The sequence below is a fragment of the Pleurodeles waltl genome, chromosome 2_1 (assembly GCF_031143425.1).
Source record: "Pleurodeles waltl isolate 20211129_DDA chromosome 2_1, aPleWal1.hap1.20221129, whole genome shotgun sequence".
In the NCBI taxonomy this organism is placed as follows: Eukaryota; Metazoa; Chordata; class Amphibia; order Caudata; family Salamandridae; genus Pleurodeles; species Pleurodeles waltl.
The window spans coordinates 47,547,547-47,566,844 of NC_090438.1; the positions used below are offsets into that span (position 1 = coordinate 47,547,547).

General features: G+C 43.4%; 1 protein-coding gene across 4 annotated transcripts in view; it reads right to left on the bottom strand.

Annotated features, from left to right (window-relative positions):
• Nucleotides 1-6,702: 6,702 nt before the first annotated feature.
• RAB41 (RAB41, member RAS oncogene family) overlaps nucleotides 6,703-19,298 on the bottom strand; it is a 269,432-nt gene continuing 256,836 nt past the window's right edge. For all 4 annotated transcript variants that reach the window (XM_069209780.1, XM_069209752.1, XM_069209763.1 and 1 more), the window contains exon 8: nucleotides 6,703-9,132. In XM_069209780.1, coding sequence (XP_069065881.1) covers nucleotides 9,068-9,132 — 65 coding nt within the window. In that variant the 3' untranslated portion in view covers nucleotides 6,703-9,067. The remainder of the gene's footprint in view (nucleotides 9,133-19,298) is intronic.

The following is a 19,298-nucleotide window of genomic DNA, read 5'->3' on the forward strand; positions in this document are numbered from 1 at the left end:
ACAGAAAAAAGCAGAAAATTATCACTCAATGTTAAAAACGTCGAGTGAAAATGAAATTCAAAAGATTTTAAATGAATTTCTGTCACAAAAGGATTTTGTGAGGTAGAGCTCAATGCTTCAGGGTCCTGTCAGAAAGGAGCCGGAAAAAAGAACTGAGGCAACTGCCTTTTGCTGTGCATGATGGGAAACAGGAAGACTTTACTTTCTTAAAGGCACAGCTCTATTTTCATTCTGTATAATGGCAGCCTATGGGCTACACTGCCCTACATTGTTTTATTCTCATGAGAGGTGTAAATAAAATATGAGAATGTATTTATTTATGTATTTATAGAATAAATAGAGGTTTAAACGTGAAATTTACACTACAACTGTTTTTTTCTTCTAACAATTTGGCCTGTGTAGCTGTTCACATAGGCTGCACATTGTTATTCTTAAGTGTTTTTCACAGACCTTTTTGTCAAGGAGCTGATGATTGCACTTAAGAATATACTACACAACAGTGCTCCGGGGTCCCCGCAGGCGCGCGGAACTATTCAGTGCTTATGACTATCATGGAAATACCCCTACGAGAGAACTCGTACTACATATTTCTAGAAGAATATCATGCATGTGTAAAATGTCATTGCTAAAAACAGTGTAGCTAAAATATATAAAATATGAAATATAAAATGCAGCTAAAAACAGGGGGGAATCAACTTGGGTCCAAAAGGTCCTCACAACAGCCTTGCAATTTAATTAATCTTTACACAGTAGTCAGACAACGCTGAGGTGGGTTTGGAGCGAAGACCCTTGTAGGCAGATTTTGCGAGTGTCTGTCACCAACTTCCATCAATGACACTTTCAACACAGCTTAAAACCTGTTTGCTTAGAGGGAGACAGTTTGCACACTGAGAAACATTTTGCGGAAATTTTTTGTCAGATTGTGTGGAAAGAAAGGAACTAACATTGCGCAGGGGTAGAGCAGATATAGGGGCCCCAATCTCACATCCGTGGTTGGATAGATAAGATGCGGAGTCACGACTCCACCTACCAACTCTCAGGGGAACTTCTTCAAACATTTCCGCCACCTGGGGAAATTCACAAGGTGATGAATCTAAGGTTAAAAGTCTCTGTAATTAAGACATTTTTAGAAAATGCACCTCCCAGTGTGACCAAAACAAATAAGGTTGATCACTTGGATACATAAATGTGGACAAAGCAGGCTGATAACCCTTCATAGCGTTGACTTTTAATCCTACAGGGCAAGGGAAATGGCAAAACGCAGAACATTGGAAAGAGACTAGAAATTAATGAAATAATCAGACTCACCAAGTAACTTGATCAGTTTCCAGCATAAATTGATTTTGCAGCAGTTTTTTTCTAGCACTCAGGGTGATACAAAGAGGCTTTTAGTTGGCACTGCTCAACCACATGTGGACTGCATGTTCAGAGATTTGGTGTGGAGGACTAGACCATCCTGCTGCAAAACCAGGACAACAGTGTGTGCCAAGGGAACTGAATACTGAGTTCCAGCCTGGGCAGCCTGGCATATCAAATCCCTTTCAGTTGGGGGGGAAGCAGAACTGCGCTTCATACTACTGCAGAAAGAAGTGAATTGGCAGTAATGCTTAAAGCATACACTGTGACCAGCTGAACCTGAAGAATCCCCAGGAATCATACAGAGGGAAATGTATGGCAGAGAGCACTTCTTGTTCATTGCCATGGCGATCCACTCATGAGCAACACAAAACAGAGAAAATCATTACTGTCACTTCAGGATGAAGGTCCCATCGGGGTCCATCTGCCTTCAAACACCCCTTGACAGGCCCTGGGTCAAAGTAATGGAGCCTCCAGAGACGGCCCAAGTACCGACTGACAGTATCAGGGTGGCGCTTCCTAAGACAGAAAGAAGAAATACCTTTGGTGCAAGGCATACTGCCCGCACCTTCAGCACATTTATGTGTGTGTGTTCCTCCAAAGTAGACAGATAAAGATAATCCTAAGAGCTGCTCAACATGGAAGGACATGTCCATTACAATCATCTGGACATTTCCTGAAAAGCATATGGAACACATTCAGGCATGTTGCTACAAAGTAACCACTGTTGTCTTGAAGTCTTCTAGCATGGGCCTGCCCAAAAATGTTTTCTCTCCAGCTCCCTGAGGCAGGTAGGTGCAGTGAGGAGCAACAGTTGCAGGCTAAGGGGTGGTCTCAGATCCTAGGCACCCAATACAATTGTCCTGTGGATCCAATAATTATATTTTGTGACAATGTTGATAGTGTTTACACTCTGGGACTTTACTAGGCAACATTTGGCACAAACAAGAGCACTGAGCCGGTGTCAATAAGGTGCGTAAAAAGTAAAAACAAGAACTGACACCAGCATTCCAGGCAGTACAACCTATAATCAGATGCAATATACAGGGAGTGCAGAATTATTAGGCAAATGAGTATTTTGACCACATCATCCTCTTTATGCATGTTGTCTTACTCCAAGCTGTATAGGCTCGAAAGCCTACTACCAATTAAGCATATTAGGTGATGTGCATCTCTGTAATGAGAAGGGGTGTGGTCTAATGACATCAACACCCTATATCAGGTGTGCATAATTATTAGGCAACTTCCTTTCCTTTGGCAAAATGGGTCAAAAGAAGGACTTGACAGGCTCAGAAAAGTCAAAAATAGTGAGATATCTTGCAGAGGGATGCAGCACTCTTAAAATTGCAAAGCTTCTGAAGCGTGATCATCGAACAATCAAGCGTTTCATTCAAAATAGTCAACAGGGTCGCAAGAAGCGTGTGGAAAAACCAAGGCGCAAAATAACTGCCCATGAACTGAGAAAAGTCAAGCGTGCAGCTGCCACGATGCCACTTGCCACCAGTTTGGCCATATTTCAGAGCTGCAACATCACTGGAGTGCCCAAAAGCACAAGGTGTGCAATACTCAGAGACATGGCCAAGGTAAGAAAGGCTGAAAGACGACCACCACTGAACAAGACACACAAGCTGAAACGTCAAGACTGGGCCAAGAAATATCTCAAGACTGATTTTTCTAAGGTTTTATGGACTGATGAAATGAGAGTGAGTCTTGATGGGCCAGATGGATGGGCCCGTGGCTGGATTGGTAAAGGGCAGAGAGCTCCAGTCCGACTCAGACGCCAGCAAGGTGGAGGTGGAGTACTGGTTTGGGCTGGTATCATCAAAGATGAGCTTGTGGGGCCTTTTCGGGTTGAGGATGGAGTCAAGCTCAACTCCCAGTCCTACTGCCAGTTCCTGGAAGACACCTTCTTCAAGCAGTGGTACAGGAAGAAGTCTGCATCCTTCAAGAAAAACATGATTTTCATGCAGGACAATGCTCCATCACACGCGTCCAAGTACTCCACAGCGTGGCTGGCAAGAAAGGGTATAAAAGAAGGAAATCTAATGACATGGCCTCCTTGTTCACCTGATCTGAACCCCATTGAGAACCTGTGGTCCATCATCAAATGTGAGATTTACAAGGAGGGAAAACAGTACACCTCTCTGAACAGTGTCTGGGAGGCTGTGGTTGCTGCTGCACGCAATGTTGATGGTGAACAGATCAAAACACTGACAGAATCCATGGATGGCAGGCTTTTGAGTGTCCTTGCAAAGAAAGGTGGCTATATTGGTCACTGATTTGTTTTTGTTTTGTTTTTGAATGTCAGAAATGTATATTTGTGAATGTTGAGATGTTATATTGGTTTCACTGGTAATAATAAATAATTGAAATGGGTATATATTTTTTTTTGTTAAGTTGCCTAATAATTATGCACAGTGATAGTCACCTGCACACACAGATATCCCCCTAACATAGCTAAAACTAAAAACAAACTAAAAACTACTTCCAAAAATATTTAGCTTTGATATTAATGAGTTTTTTGGGTTCATTGAGAACATGGTTGTTGCTCAATAATAAAATTAATCCTCAAAAATACAACTTGCCTAATAATTCTGCACTCCCTGTACAGGGTGGAATAAGTTATGATTGGAGATGGGTGGCAACACATGACAGCACTGGAGAGTTACTGCTGGGGCCAAAAAGTCTACAGATACAGTCTGGTGCCAGGAGGTCATTCATAAATTGAGGAATCTGTGAAATCTGTGGGAAGAAGTGCCCCTCAGAAAAAAGAAAGGGCTGGAGTAAAGAGCAAAGTGTTCCTTAAAAGAGCCCTTAAGTCACAATAAACAGACAAGACTATAATAGCACAGATCACATATCCTACTAGTCCTTAAAGCAACAGAAGGTTTATTTTATTATTAATGTAAAGTTCAGGCACACTCCTGTTCTGTTTTAGTGATTTATTAAGGGTACATTGGTATAATCACTTTGAAACGAAAGTCTTCAAAGTGAAAGCTTTCAACTGATGAAACTCTGGAAAATATGCAAGGACAATACGTTCAAGAGTTGCACTGCGCAAGGCCAAGGGTTTACATCACGTGTATATACACCCTTGGATTTGTGATGGAATACTGTATTCTACAAGTAAAGATCTCACTCCACACGGTACAGCACAGGTGTTGCAGGCATTTCTAAATTCTAGTGCATTTGAACTCATGAGACAGTTGGATATTGTACTTTACTTCAGTTATCTTGGGACGAGATCCCACTGGTCATCTTAACATTTAATTTAAACGATGTACAAACTCATTGGTGAAAATTAACACCGCCCTCCCCCAAAGACACACTTGGTTGGTGTTCTGCTAGATGGGTCACTTATCTTAACGTTTAGTCTTATTAGTTAAGAGGGTGCTAGATACTGAAGAAATCCAGAAACCAATGGATAAATAAGAATCATTTGTAGTAAACATGAAAAGGTTGTTTGGACAGTGTTTATATCTCATCCACAGTGACCCAATACAATGTGCACATTGAAAGAGGTATTTTATAAGGATTATAGATGCAGTTCTCAAACACTAACAAATATTATTCAAAGATCAACATGTCAGACTCGTGTGGAACTTGAATATTGTCTTTGATTTTTTTTCTCTTCAAAATGAGAAATTCAAAATAATCGGTGCAAGTCAACATTACAGTGTGTTATTTATACCAACAATAGTTTTTAAATGTAAGAAGTGAAGTGTTGTATCTAAAGCGCACTGTGAATAATGTCTATAAATAGACATGCAAAGAAAAACAAATATCCTATGCTGTTTTTTTAGCGTGAACAGTCAATCAGCAGAATAAAACACCTGGGACCTTACAGTCATAGAATAATTATAATGTTTTGTTGTTAAGGTTGCAACAGCTGTCAGCATACTTACCTTAAAAAAAAAAATAAGAGCCTTCAGAAATTAGAGAAGCCATTCTCTCGGACTAGAAAATGCATATTATGTGCACCCTTTAAGACACACCTCCTGTAGGTCAAGCTACTCAGTTTTCATAGATATCAGCAAAGATCCAGTGATGGGGCACATGCTCACGGTGGGGGCGGAGAGGGACATGAGTTTAACAAAGGTGAGGGTGATGGGCACTGCCTTCCTGTGATGGGCTGAAAGAGGGTACTGGAAAAAAACATACTTTACTGGTAGAATATTGGGGAGTAAGGTTTTCTGCAGTGGCCACAGTAGGAACCACCTCTACTGTAATAGCAGGGAAAAGGTGATGATAAACTAGATGGGCCTTCATTTGAGTAGAGGAAGGAGGAAGAATCGGGCCTTCACAGGGGAGTGAGCAGGTGACTGGGCATTAGTTGATTGGTGATAACGAATACCCCAGCTTACTGTGGGTGAAGCATTGGAAACTACAAGATGGCGTAAAGCAGTACATAAGCTATGGGTGCAGGCTACATGTGTTTTATGTCAGCGGCATGAAAAAGGTTAACCTTAATTTTGCTTTACTCTGATTTTTATCGGTTTGTACTCTCACCTCCATTTCCCACGCCTCTTCCATTGTCTTCCGCTTGTTCTACCCCACATTGCACCTCATGCCCCTTTTGCTTTTTACAGTGACATCTGCTTGTTTTACAGGGTACACATTTAAAACCCTGCAAAGTCATCTTTGGCCCGACACACAGGCTGGTAGTCATTTAGAAATCCCATACCTGTATTCAAATAGGTAACATAACTGTATTTAAATACTATTTTTTTCAAATTATTTATGTCTCACTAATTGAAAAATCATTTTGCTCATCTGTTCTTTATTAATATTCTAAAGGCACATTTTTTGTGGCTTTAATCTATAGTAACTAAAGATTCTGATGAGTAATTTGCTATGGCGGTCAATTACTTTTGTGGCAATCCACGTTTGGTGGTAGCTAGATTTCAGTGTTGTAGCCTAATAGGCTTTTCGGTGACAGGAGTGAAATCAACACTCAAGGTTTAGTGATTCTTATATTTTCAAAACCCAGGTCTATGAAAGAGTAAGAGTAAAATTGCTTTGTTAACTACTTTGTGGCAGGAAAGGAGGCACACTGCACTCAACAAGGGTGACTGTGAAAAAGGATAAGCATTTTTCAAAGAACATCACTCTCTTTGATGTAAGATGTGCCAATTTACAAAGAAAGAACTAAAAGCCTATTGCTTCCTCTTTGAACCCCTCATGCACACATATCAGCATTCCATTATTATTGTGATGTAAAAGGTATCAATCTAAAGAAACTTGGATAAAGGGGAAACCAGTATTGTAAAGCGATTGATTATCTAGAACCAGACCACAACATATGAGGAAATCACACCATCGCCCAAACACGACATAAAAGCCATCTTTATTTGGTGAAATCTGTTTATTTTGTGATACACAGCTGTGTTCATACAGTAAATATTCATATTAATATTCACATTTACTTGGCTAACAGCTAAAGGGAACAGCAGAATTGGGGTCAGACAATCAATATTTGACACATCCAAAGAGTATTCAGTGTAAAGTAAGTTTCATTCACTATTTTTTTAACCAATATTTTTGTTATTTTGTTTGAAAGATCCAGTGATTTAATGAATACAACAGATGTTCCTAGGGCACATGTTCCAGTGAGGGGGGAGTGGAGACTGCTTTACTGTATACAAAGACACACTGACATAACATCAGGTTCCACTTAATGTGGAGCATGTACAAGAGACAAAGTAAAAGCTCTTGCAGTAGAAAACAAGTGAGGCCTTCAAATGAGGGCATTGCTTGAACATTTTTTCTAGCCCTACTCCTAATGGTTTAGACTTATGGGTGGAACCGTGGGCTAAAGTGTTGGCAATTTAGATAAAGTAAAACTGGAATTAAAGGACCACAAAGCAATTCCGCTTTCAGGTAACAATTGTTTGGGATAACAAGAGAGATATAGTTGGTGCATGCTACCTTTAAATGCAAACTTTGAGAGGTATAAGACTGAAGAACAAAACTAAATAGCATGTGGGGAAATACACAAGGCTTGAAAATCCGTCCACCTTCGACACCAAGCACGTATACAACAAGCAAACCCCTCCAAATTAAAGGGTGGCAGCAAGGGGTTGGGATTCACAGGGTAGACAGATTCAACAAAGATGTGGATTGTGCATTCCCTCTCAGAAAGGTCACTGGTGGTACCATCAGGTCCAAATATTATGTTGTAGTGGCAATTCTATCTAACACTTTTTCTTTGGGTCTTCTTGCCACATCTGCGTACACAGCAAACATTGATAATTCAGCAACTTACTCACAGCGAAATCTTACCACATGCTGGAGCAAGAAATGACGTGGACACAAAAATGCAATTTACAATAGATGTTTGGTTTACATTTTTACCTGGCTGTGCTGGACATCTTACAGAGACTAAGAATAAGTGGAGGCTGCCTTCACAACACTATAGGGATGTTTGAAGAGTGAGGCTCATTTCATAATTACTTTCGAAGCAGAGAACTATAGAGGTGTCAATGGCTGTGTTTGACCAGTTGAATCCATGGTTTCCTTTGGCGAACAAGACGTAAGAATTCAGAGTTAGCAAAGTGGCTCAAGGGACAGGATTGATAGGCTTCGCTCTCCAATCACAGTGGCCAAAGGATGGAGGCTCCATTGGGGATGACAGACGCTCCTGCGTAACCCTTCGACTGAATCAATGAAGTCGAGCATGACGTGATTATTAAATTACCCATCAAGATACTATTCAAACATTAAGCCCACTCAAAGTCACTGTGTCCAACTTTCACCTGAGCAAACAAAGTATTCACCGTTGGCTCCACATTTATCCAGGGTAAAGGATGGCAGAAGGGTTAGAAATAAAGGAAGTTAAGTTGATAAAGGTAAGTATCTGTGTAATAAATCAGGCTTTGAATAAAAAAAATGTATAGATCCAAGTGCAAATAACCAGATTTAACAGGAAGGTACATTTTAAAAGTTAGGAGCCAAAAAGATAACTTGTCAACAAACACACATGGAAAGGGGTTCATGGTCTAGGATCTGCTATAGTAAAGCACCCAGTGAAGCCTTAGAATAAAGTGTCAAACGTGTGCAACCCTTTCGTTTCCACTCCCCCACCCCCAAAAAGACATTTTTGGGTAGGAAGAGAAGCCCTGCACTTTAAGAGGAATGTAAGTGCTGGGTAGAAATCTGGAAACTTAACATATGATCTTAGAAATTTGTGAAGGAATGCCACAGATTTATTACCAACACTGCAGACAAAAACAATCAAATCAAATCCAACCTAAGACAAACCCCTGGGTTTGAAAGCGTAGGAAACAGAAAATAAAATGCTTTCGGCATCGTAGCAGCTTTCTGGTACACTCACAAAAAACACAAAGTAATGAATGGTACAAGTCTCTGCACATACTTTCAACTTTGTAACATTGACGGAGTTATGGCACGGCTGTGTGCCCAAAGTGCAATAAATTAAAACTATACATACAAATCTCACTCTGCAATCTTAAGGACTATACCATGCAGTTGGAATAGATGAAACCAGACATTTTACACCTGGCATTTCTCCCCCACAAGGATACTGCATCCACAGACTTATAAGATATATGTAGACTTTTCAATATTTTTCTATTCTTGGAATTGGTTATTCAGCCCACGAAGAGTAGTTTCTCTTTCCTGGCCAGTGGTAGTGGTGCTCTCGGTTGAAACTTGGCCATTGGGGAAGGCATCGCAGAGAATGCTTTGCAGATTAACAAGAGCAGCCGCTCTCGGTTACTGGTTCTTCAGGCGGCTTTTCTAGTTTTATATCAATCACTGGAAGGGTAAAGTTAAAGAAAAGCACTACAAAGATATTTAATATTGAAAATGAAACACAGGAGTAGGATCTCAAACCACAGCAAGGTAATAAAGTGAGCAAGGATACACAGGCGCCACCTTAGTGGTAAACTGCAGAAAGGACCTCCTGTCACATGTCAACCTTCGGGTGTGATAAAGGAAAGAAAAGATGCTTACCCGCAATGACGGTTCTCATTCAGGGACATTTTATTTAAATTTTGAAATGGAATATATCTGTGCATGTGCGGCATTTCAAAAACACATGTATGTTTCAACAGTATTTTGTTCCTTTCGAATGTTACAAGGCACCAGAGGGCATTCCCAGAAGAAAGGAAAAACAGTGACAAGAACAAACAGTTTAACAGTAGGATCTTTCCAGAGCCATTTCATCACATACCTTAACTGAGTTGCGTGATAGTTACTGCTTGTGTTTGGTATCCCTAGTCCGCCCTATTGGGGTTTCCCCTACAAATGTGTTTACGAAGCCTCATTCGTCCCCGCCCAGATAAAGCTGTCACAAGGTGCCTGCAGCTGAATTAATTCAGTTTAAGAAGATTTTGAGACAAAAAAGATTTTAGGAAGGATAATCATTTTAAAAGGAGGCAATTCTACCTAACCAAGAGAGAACATGCATGTGCCATGACATCATGAGAGACTTAACAGCTTTATAAAGGAATCTGAAATTAATCCTGGCACATTCGTAAAGGCTGGGTGTGAGATAAATTCCCAGATAACCCCCAAGGGTACAAATGGAAGGAGTTTCTCCGTAGAAGGTCGGTCAGGCATTGCTAACCCAAAAGCATAAGGCCCACAGATTTGCTTAGATTTAAATTGAGCTCTGCCACTAAGGGGTGTTTAGCAATTCCTTAAGTGCTAGTGGGGGGCGATGAGGTGAGCGAGCGCAAAATGTCATCAGCAAAGGCTGAAACTTTGTAAGAGGCGCCTCCAAATTGCATACTTTGAGTTGTCTCTGTTTGTCAGATCTTTTGAAGCAAAGCCTAGCGATATAAAGCAAACAGAAGGAGCGATAAGGGGCATCCCTGTCATGTGCCTTCGTATTGCTATGCTAGACATGCTCGAATCCTTAATCTGCACTCTGGCACATGGTGTATATAACACAGTCAAACAATTAACTTGTACTGTTCTGTTGATCCACCATCACTACACTGATGCCAATGGAATCTTACAAGGTCAAAAAACAGTCATCCTTTATAGGATGCACTGGCTTTCACTCGCCGAAGTGGCATGCTTCAATATCAGAATATGTTCCTCACTGGGCAGGACCTCCACAGTCCATGGGAGTGGGTAGGTAAATATGTGATGCTTCACCTGGAAGGAAATTCTACTTTGAGAAGTGGTCCTTTGGCACTCTAAGTGGCCTGTTTATCTGGGAAAACAATTGGTTGATCAACGCAATGGCACATCTTAATTGTTCATGACTGGTCAATGTGGGGAAGATGTGTGCTGGACCGCCCAATTTGCTCTCCATCACCTCCTGTATGTGTGGATCTATATAACACGTCTACCTAACTGCAGAAGAGACCTCTTAAACCTGTCCTGCGAAGTGTTGCCCTCAACATGTTTCAGTCCACCCTATTGAACACTTTTGCAGCATCGAAAGAAGGGCGGACTGCCTCCTTGCATCTCTGTGTAGCAATATTGATCAGATGGAAAGCACTTTTAATGTTATTAGAGGTGGTGGGGGCTGAAATAAATCTCACCTGATCTGCATGTATCAAGCAAAGCAGTACAGTCTCCATATGGTTAGCTAAGGTCTTTGCAAAGATCTTAATATCAATGTTCTGTAAGGAGATCGGTCTGTATAATTAATACATAAGGAGGGCTCTACCCAGTTTAGGATTACCGCAAAAAAGACCTCAGACAATTCCTCAGATGGGCTCCGCATGAGTGAGAAAGTGTTTTAGAGGGCGCTTAACACTGGTGCTAGTCTTAGAAGCGTTTTAGAGTGAATCAGTGTAGCCATTGGAGCCCAAAGATTTCCCCAGCTTAAGATGTTTCATTACTGTAATGTGTCAGTCTAGAGTTTGATTCTCCAGGTGTGTGATAGTGGGGAGAGAGACTGTGTGGAGGTAAGTTGCTGCCCCCGGAGGGTCCATGTGAGTGCTTGTATATAGGGATTCATAGACGGCAGGGAGGGCCTATTTTTCCCTTCTGCGGACGTCTGAATAGTCCCCAAGTTGTTTTTTATTTCTGCTATTACCCACTTTGTTCTGTTCCCCCTCTATGTTAGCGTGTTGCATTGGAGCTTTGTTCCCCCCTTCAAGGTATTGAGCCCCAGTTTGTGTGAGAATGTAGGTCGCCTTTTCATACTCCTTTGTGCACACCTCCATCAGATGCCAGCTGTTTACCTACTTTTTTGGATGGTTAGCTTTGTGTTGTTGTTCCGAAGAGAACAGTTCAGAATGCAGCCTTTCGAGGGCCTGTTCTATCATGTATCCTCTCGGAGAACCGTTTTCACTGCGCCCTAAATTGTTTGTAGGCCACGCTCTTCTGCATTGTTAAAGTGCTGGTATGTATTTGATGGCCTTCCTAATTTAGTGAATCACCACCCATGCCCTCAATAAGGGTCCATGATCAGAGATCACCTGGGGGAATTGTTCTACCTCCTTCACGTGTGAGGTCAGCCTATGGTCCTTGCGTACAACTAGTGGGAGGCAAAGAAATAGGAGTATTCTACTAAAAGCAAATGTTTGCGACACAGTCTATCTAACTTAGATCACGGAGAAGAGATTATGATGCAGGAGTGACTGCAGGTTTGCCACTGACTGCTGATGTGAGTTATCTAATGTGGGGTGCCTCACACAGTTCAGGCCGCCACCACTATTATTACAGGAGATACAGAGAGCCTGAATATATCTTGAATAGTAGGCGTAATGAATTATTCTTCGGCAGCATTCAGAGTGTAAATAGATGCTGCAGGTGATCGTGGTTCTGTTGCCAGTGTCCCACCAACATTATGCACCTGCCTGGTTTTTCATCTGGCTGAAGCATAACATTGGACGGGAAGAACGGAGAGCACAAATGTCGCTGATGCTGCTTAAACAGGTGTCTCCTGTAGAAGGAAATTATCAGTCATGGAGCACCACAGCTCTGCCAGCAGACTGAGGAAATTGATAGGGTTATTCAGACCCTGACATCATATGTGAGGACATCCAAGTGTCCAAGGAGGTGTAATTTTGTGAGAGATGGTGGGGGGCGCAGCAGCATAGTGCAATCATGTACATCTCCTGTGAGATTGTGTGTCCTGTTATCCTCCTAAACCTTAGCATCCCAACAATAAACAAGGCGCACCAAAGAAGCAGGAACTAAGAGAGTACTATGCAGCAGTGACCACAAAGTCCCATGGGCGAGGGATATCATGGGCTCCGTTGTGGTCTCCACTGAGGCAGCAGAGAACAAAAAGAAAAAAACAGAAGGGGTATGGGGGAGAAATGGGTACTGCCTACCCACACAAAGGCACAGTCCCGGCCAATGAATGTGGAAGTTGGATGGCTTTTTCAAGGGCAAGCCTAGACTGGAGGCACATGTGTGCCAACCAATACCATGTATGTTCCGGTGACCGAGCCTCTCTACCCTGCAGCAGCTTGTCGGAGATGAGTCAGGGCAGCCTCTCTGCTGCAACAATTTCTTTGTCATGTGGTTGAGGGTGGTTTCTCTCGTCGTTGACCCTGGTACAACAGCCTCTGTTCCCGTTTCCTCTAGGTAGGTTGTGACGTCAGTTCAGCGTAATCAGCTGGGTGACGCACTATTTCACGTGCTTCTTCTACGATAGGGAGAGCAACAGACCCTCCCACTTAAAGAGAAGTCTGAACTGGTAGCCCCATCTGTAGTTTTTGCCTTTGGAGCACAGATAATCAAGGACTGGCTTCAAAGGTTCACTTTTAGCCATTGTAACTGGGACAGATCCTAGATAGTCGAACCATTACAGGACAGGGGACCTCCAGTACAGGGCCGTGTCATCACCCCTTCTTTAGGCTCAGAAAATGGACTCTGGTCGGAACGTCTCAAGAGGCATCCAAGGGGCACGCTGCTGGAAGACTCTGCATTCTGTTGAGGCGCATCAGGGGTTCCCTGTGGTTTCCAGCACAGCCTCAAAGACACCTTCCAAAACATTTCCGTGTTTCAATATAATTTTGTAAATAATATAGGCGGATACAGATTCGGTCTCTTTTTAAACACGTCCAATTACAAACAAAAGCATAAAGTACATTTGACTGAACCACTATATCAAACAAAAGGTTATCTGCGTGTACGGATATCAACCCAGGAATTGGCTATGCAAAGGGGCCCTCACTATTCACCGTCTGTCATCTGGAATTTTAGGTGGGATTTAATTAAAAACTAAGAAGAACCCTCAATTACCAAAGTGATTTTAATGAAAGTGGATGAGCCTTAATCGTTTTTGAGATGAGAGATCCTGAAAAATTGGTTAAAAATCCATTTTGATCAACCTGTGACTGCTTTTTATTGGGGAATATTTAAAGTAGAAAGAAAGTGGGACTATTGTGGCTAAATGATGTTCCCATATCCCGCTTGATGACATGTTTCAGCCGAACGATTTGTTCCACAGCCTTCTGCAGGACCGGGATCCCTAATTATTGTGTCTCCTCCAAATATTGATTGAAACACAACATTCCAAAAGCATTACAAAACAGAAAGAACACAAACGTGGAGAATAGTGCTCCTCTGCAAAAGCTTTAACACAAGAGAACTTCTGATACTGTAAGGATTTAAGATGCTGTACGGGCTCAGTTGAACAAGTTAAGTGCCTTCGATAACGACCGTTTCTGGTGGCTCTCTATCCTCACCTTGTGAATATCCTCAGGTGCCAGACTGGATACGGATAATTTTCCACATAGCCCCTATGCGCCGGTAGGTGGGGTCGTGCGGCTCTGCATCAACTCCACTCTGCCCTGGAAGAGTCCACTATACACAGGCACTACCTTTATGCGTTGATGTCAGTTTTAGGCATGGAGCTCAGTAGTACTCACTTAGGCCAGTGTGTAAATCTCTAATATTAGGGCCCTTTCAGATGGAAAAAACTTTAATTCTGCAAAACAGGAAAGTGGGATGGTGGTGAGGAAGCTGCAGTTAGAGTATCCACCAGAAAGAGTAAATCCGATTTTTGTCTGATGGATACTTCTAACTGTAGATGCCTTTATAGATGGTTCAGCTTTGAATAAATACCAAAGAAGTACCTATCAATGTGGTGGGTCAGTGAATGGCTCAGATTAATGTCCTGCAATGCTTAGCCAAATCCCCTTCCTTTCAGATCTAGCTGTTGAGGCAGTAGTACTTGGTGAATATGTGAAATGATGCCCATACTGCTGCCTGACATGTCCAGTACATGTACTCCGTGTGCCAGCCTGGTAGAAGCCTTGGCACTGGAGGAATGGGGCCTCAACCAAACCAGAGGCTGCTTCTTCGCCATCGCTTAACATATCTCAATACAGAAAATGATCTATCTAGATTATGTCACATCTTTTGTATTTTTTCACTGAAGAGGTTGATGACATTGCACTTTTCTGTGGAATGATGAACAGGTGGGCTCGGCAGGGGGTTGATGCAGTGTTCGATTGTCTTGGAAAGCGTCCTGCTGAAAGTGGTCACCCCATTTCATGTTGGCCACAGCCTACTTTTTTACCCCTCCTCAATCATCCAAGGAAGACGAAAGACTCAACCCCTTGACCCAAAGAGAGCACTTTCATTCTTTCAAGAAACGAGTCACAACAGGTAACCTGATCATGGAAGGAGGTCTGGCATCCAGAAGAAACCCAAAAGGGCTGACAAGCAACCCTTAACAGTGCCTATGGCAAGACCTTCCTGGGCTAAAGATAAAACAAACAATAGCACTTCTGACAGTGGTGAAGAAAGGGGGTTCACATTTTGTGAGGAGCACAGATCAAAAACCTATCTTAACCCTAGGCATACACAGTTTTAAAGGACGGTCGCTTGACTATCAATATGACATCACAGACTTCAGGAGGGACACTGAAAACTCATTTGGCACAGCTCAATTTCCACACATGAAAGTGGAGCATGCACAGGTTCAGATGCAGGACCTTGCCCTGCTGTTGTCACAGGAGATCATACCTCAGGGGCAGCCTGATGTTTGGGGATCAATGATAAGGCATTTGGGAAACTATACTCTCTGTGCCAAATCTGGAGCCACTAGGATGACTTAGGCCTGGTCTTCTTGCAAACTTTGGGCAGGATTGCTATCGGTGGAAAGGCATCCTGAGTTCAATTCTAAACGGACGTGTCTTTGAGCAAGAGCCACTTTAAAAACTCCAACATGCAGAAGTGCAGACATTAAGCGAAACTGATCTAGGCAAGGTTCTCTCCCTTCGTGGAAGACGCCTTGCGCCACCTCTGGGTGTAGCTGCCATGTGTGACCCACAAAGCATCTATGGCTCAGTTTGTCAGACCTAGCATTCAAAGATCCTGTAAGATGTTGTTCCATTAGGAAGAAAATAAGTTACTTACCTGTAACTGCAGTTCTCTATTGTTGGTATCTTTCATAGATTCACATGCTTGAATCATTTCCCGTCTCAAGTGGGGGTCCCACGGTACCATAGTAAAGCAGTATGTATCATCATAATAGGCTATAATGGCAGTGAACCATCACTTTAATAGCCTATGTCTTTTTTTTTTTTCTCAAATGGCCCAGACTTGAACTATAAACAATTACGCAACAGCACACTTGAGAACACTCTCAACAGAGACTAAGTTTCTCAGATTTTCCCAGCATAAATGCGAATAATATTTCCGATCTATGAGAGGAGCTTTGAAGGTGAAGGGGGTGGATCGCAATTGAATCTATGAAAGATACCAATACTGGAGAACTGCAGCTGTGGTCGGACCCTGCGGCCAACCCCTATAACCACCGGCCGTGCGCAGCAGGGGTTGGATGCAGGGCCTGGCCTGACATGTGCTCGGCTTTTAGAGATATTTTGTGGACTGTCAGCCAATTCCAAAGGTCATGCGAGAGAACCAGAGAGCTAGAGACTTCATTCCCCCTCTCCTTGCAATACATGCTGGTTGTATTGTCTGTACGGACCAGCATGGCGGTTTCTGCTGTTCATGGCAGGAAAGCTTGTAGTGATAGATATCGCTTTCAGTTCCAGGCAATTGATGTGCATTGATTTTTAAAGGGAGGACCATTTCTCCTGGATTTGTAGGTCCTGCAAATGAGTGTCCTAGGCCTCCATGGAGGCATTGGTCGTGATGACAAAATCTGGTATTGAAGTCAGGAATGTGAGGCCTTGAGAGAAATGATTTATGAGAGATCATCATTTTAGTGTCTCCTTTAAATTTGGGGTAATGTTGATCAAGTCTTCAAAGGAGCCTTGTGATTGGATCCAATGTATCTGGAGGTCCTCCTGCAATTGCTTCATTTTTAGTCAGGACTAGGTTTATTGAGGAAGAGATCATGCCCAGGAACGACTTGAACAGTTGTACTGAAATGGACATTCTTTTGGAGATCTGTAGGGCCAGGCTTGACAATCTTTGTTGCCTGTCTTGTGATAGATAGGCCGTGTTTCTAATTGTACTGAGGCTGGCACCCGAAAAACATTATCATTTGACTTGAAATGGTGAAGGATTTTGAGTAGTTTACAGTGAGACCTAGCCTGTGAAACAGTGATAGGCAGGTTTTGGTAGCTTGCTGCGCTGTTGAGGCTTCTAGCAGCCAGTCGCCTAGGTAGGGGAATACCTGATGACCTTGCTTGTGACGTGTGGCTGTGACCGGGGCAAGGTATTTGGTGAAAATTCAAGGACCGGACTTGAGGCCAAAGAGAAGGACCTTGAATTGGCAATAGTTACCGGCTGAACTGAAACGGAGACACCTGCAATGCTTGGGATGTATGTGAATGTGGAAGAACACATCTTGTAAACTTAGGGGTGATATGTAATCTCCGCTATTTAACACGTGGAGAATGTCGGACAGAGTATTCATATGGAAATATTGTTTGCGTCAAAATTTGTTCAGTTTCCTGAGGTCTTAGCTCCTGTCTGATAAGGAAAAAACTGGAGTAGAATCCCATGTCTTTTTTGATGAGAATTAACCTTTTCTATTGCACCAATGGCCAGCATTATTAGGGCTTCTGTCTTCAGTAAGTGAAGACTAGGTGGGTGCGCTCCTTTTGGAGCATTGTTTGGTGGTTTCTGTACAAACTAGGGTATGTCCGTAGTTTACCAAGTCCAAAACCCATTTGTCCGCTGTTCTCTCCTTCCATTGGGAGAGGTAGTTGGAGATATTTGCGCCCACATGGATGGAAGGAGCGAATGTAGCCGGTAACTAGCTCAGGTCATTGTTGCAGCCTGTATCGTGACCCTGGGGGGGTTGCTTTCGGCACACGCCATGCTTGTTCTAGGCTGGTGAGGGCAGTTGGCGGAAGACCTGATGGTAGGCGGGCCTAGAATGAGGTTGGTAATGCTGGGGTCATTGATAGCCCCATCTGTAGGTACAGAAACTTCTCCCTCTAGCCTCCAGAAAGGGCAACTTCTTAAACTGGAGAGTGCCAAATGGCCTAGCAGTGTCAGAGTCCGTTTTTATAGCCAATAAGGCGTCATGAATATGTTTACAAAAGTTTTGCCGTCATAGGCCATGTCCAGGATCTTTGATCGGACCTCTTGTCTAAAAGAGGCAGCCTTGAGCCATCCCTGGCATCGAAAGACCTCTGCTCTGGCCAACCTGTGGAGGCGATGTCGAGAGCACAGTGTATGATTTCTGAGGAAGTATGTTCAGCTTCCTGTAAGATCTTTTTCGCTTCCGCCTTCCTGTCTTCAGGTATCAAATCGAGCAGACTGCTGACATCTGACCACATTTGGCAATCGCAGCGCCCCAGAATCGCTAGTGAGTTGGCTGCTTGAATAGAGATGACAGACATAAGAGAGAATCATTTCCTTATCAATCAGTCATTTGTAGAGCTCGTCTATGTCACCCCTGGGGGTATCTGGGAACTTGGGTGCCATGTCTCTGTACAAGAGCCAGGTCTTGAGTCTCTCTTGAAGTCTGTGAGTGAGGGTGCATTTCAGAGTAGGAGAGGTAGGTCATTTCAGGCCTTGGCGGCGATGTAGGATAAAGAGTGTCCGCTGTTGCGCTGGATTCTGTGTGTGTGTGTGTGTGTGTCAGAGAGGAAGAGTGCAGGTGTCTGATGGGTTGGTGGAAGTGTAGACGGTGGTTGGAGTAGTCCAGTCCTTGATAGCGTAGGGCTTTGTAGAAATGCACGAGGACCTTGAAATAACATCTCCTCTGGATGGGGAGCCAGTGGAGGCTTCTGAGGTGGGGGATGGTGTGGGTGCGCCTGGGAAGGTCCAGGATGAGTCTGGAGGTGGTATTCCGTATTGTCAAGAGTCTATTTAGGAGCTGGGAGGACATGCCGGCACAGACAGTGCTGCCGTAGTCGAGGCGGCTGGTGACGAGGGTTTGGGTGACGGTTTTCTTGGTGTTGGCTGGGATCCATCTGAGGATTCTAAGGAGCATGCAGAGGGCGTGGAAGCAGGAGGAGACAGTTGCGTTGATCTGCCGCTTCATGGTCAGCTCACTGTTGAGGATGATGCTAAGGTTGCGAGCGTGATCTGTAGGTGTGGAAGTGGGTCCGAGTTCAGCTGGCCACCAGCTATGGTCCCAAATGGAGTTGTTTTTTCCGAAGATCAGGACTTTTCGAAGTTGAGCTTCAGGCAGTTGGTGTTCATCCAGTCTGCTACAGTGGTCATGGCGTTGTGCAAGTTGGCTGTGGTGGTGGAGGGTCTTCAGTAAGTGAGAGTATCAGTTGAGTATCGTCTGCATAGGATGATGCTGAGTCCGTGAGATCTAATGATGTCAGCCAGCGGGGTCATGCAGGTATTGAACAGAGTGGGGATGAGCCTTAGGGTATGCTGCAAATGATGCTCTTTGGTGCGAAGGCAAAATGGGGTAGTTGGACGCTCTGAGTGCATCCTGTCAGGAAGGAGGCAATCCATTTGAGGGCATCGTTTTTTATTCTGCTGCTGTGGAGTCTGTTGATGAGGGTATTGTGGGAGATGGTATCAAACGTGGCTGACAGGTCGAGGAGGATCAGTGTGGCGGCTTCCCCGTGGTCGAGGAGTTCTCTGATGTTATTAGTGGCACCAATGAGTGC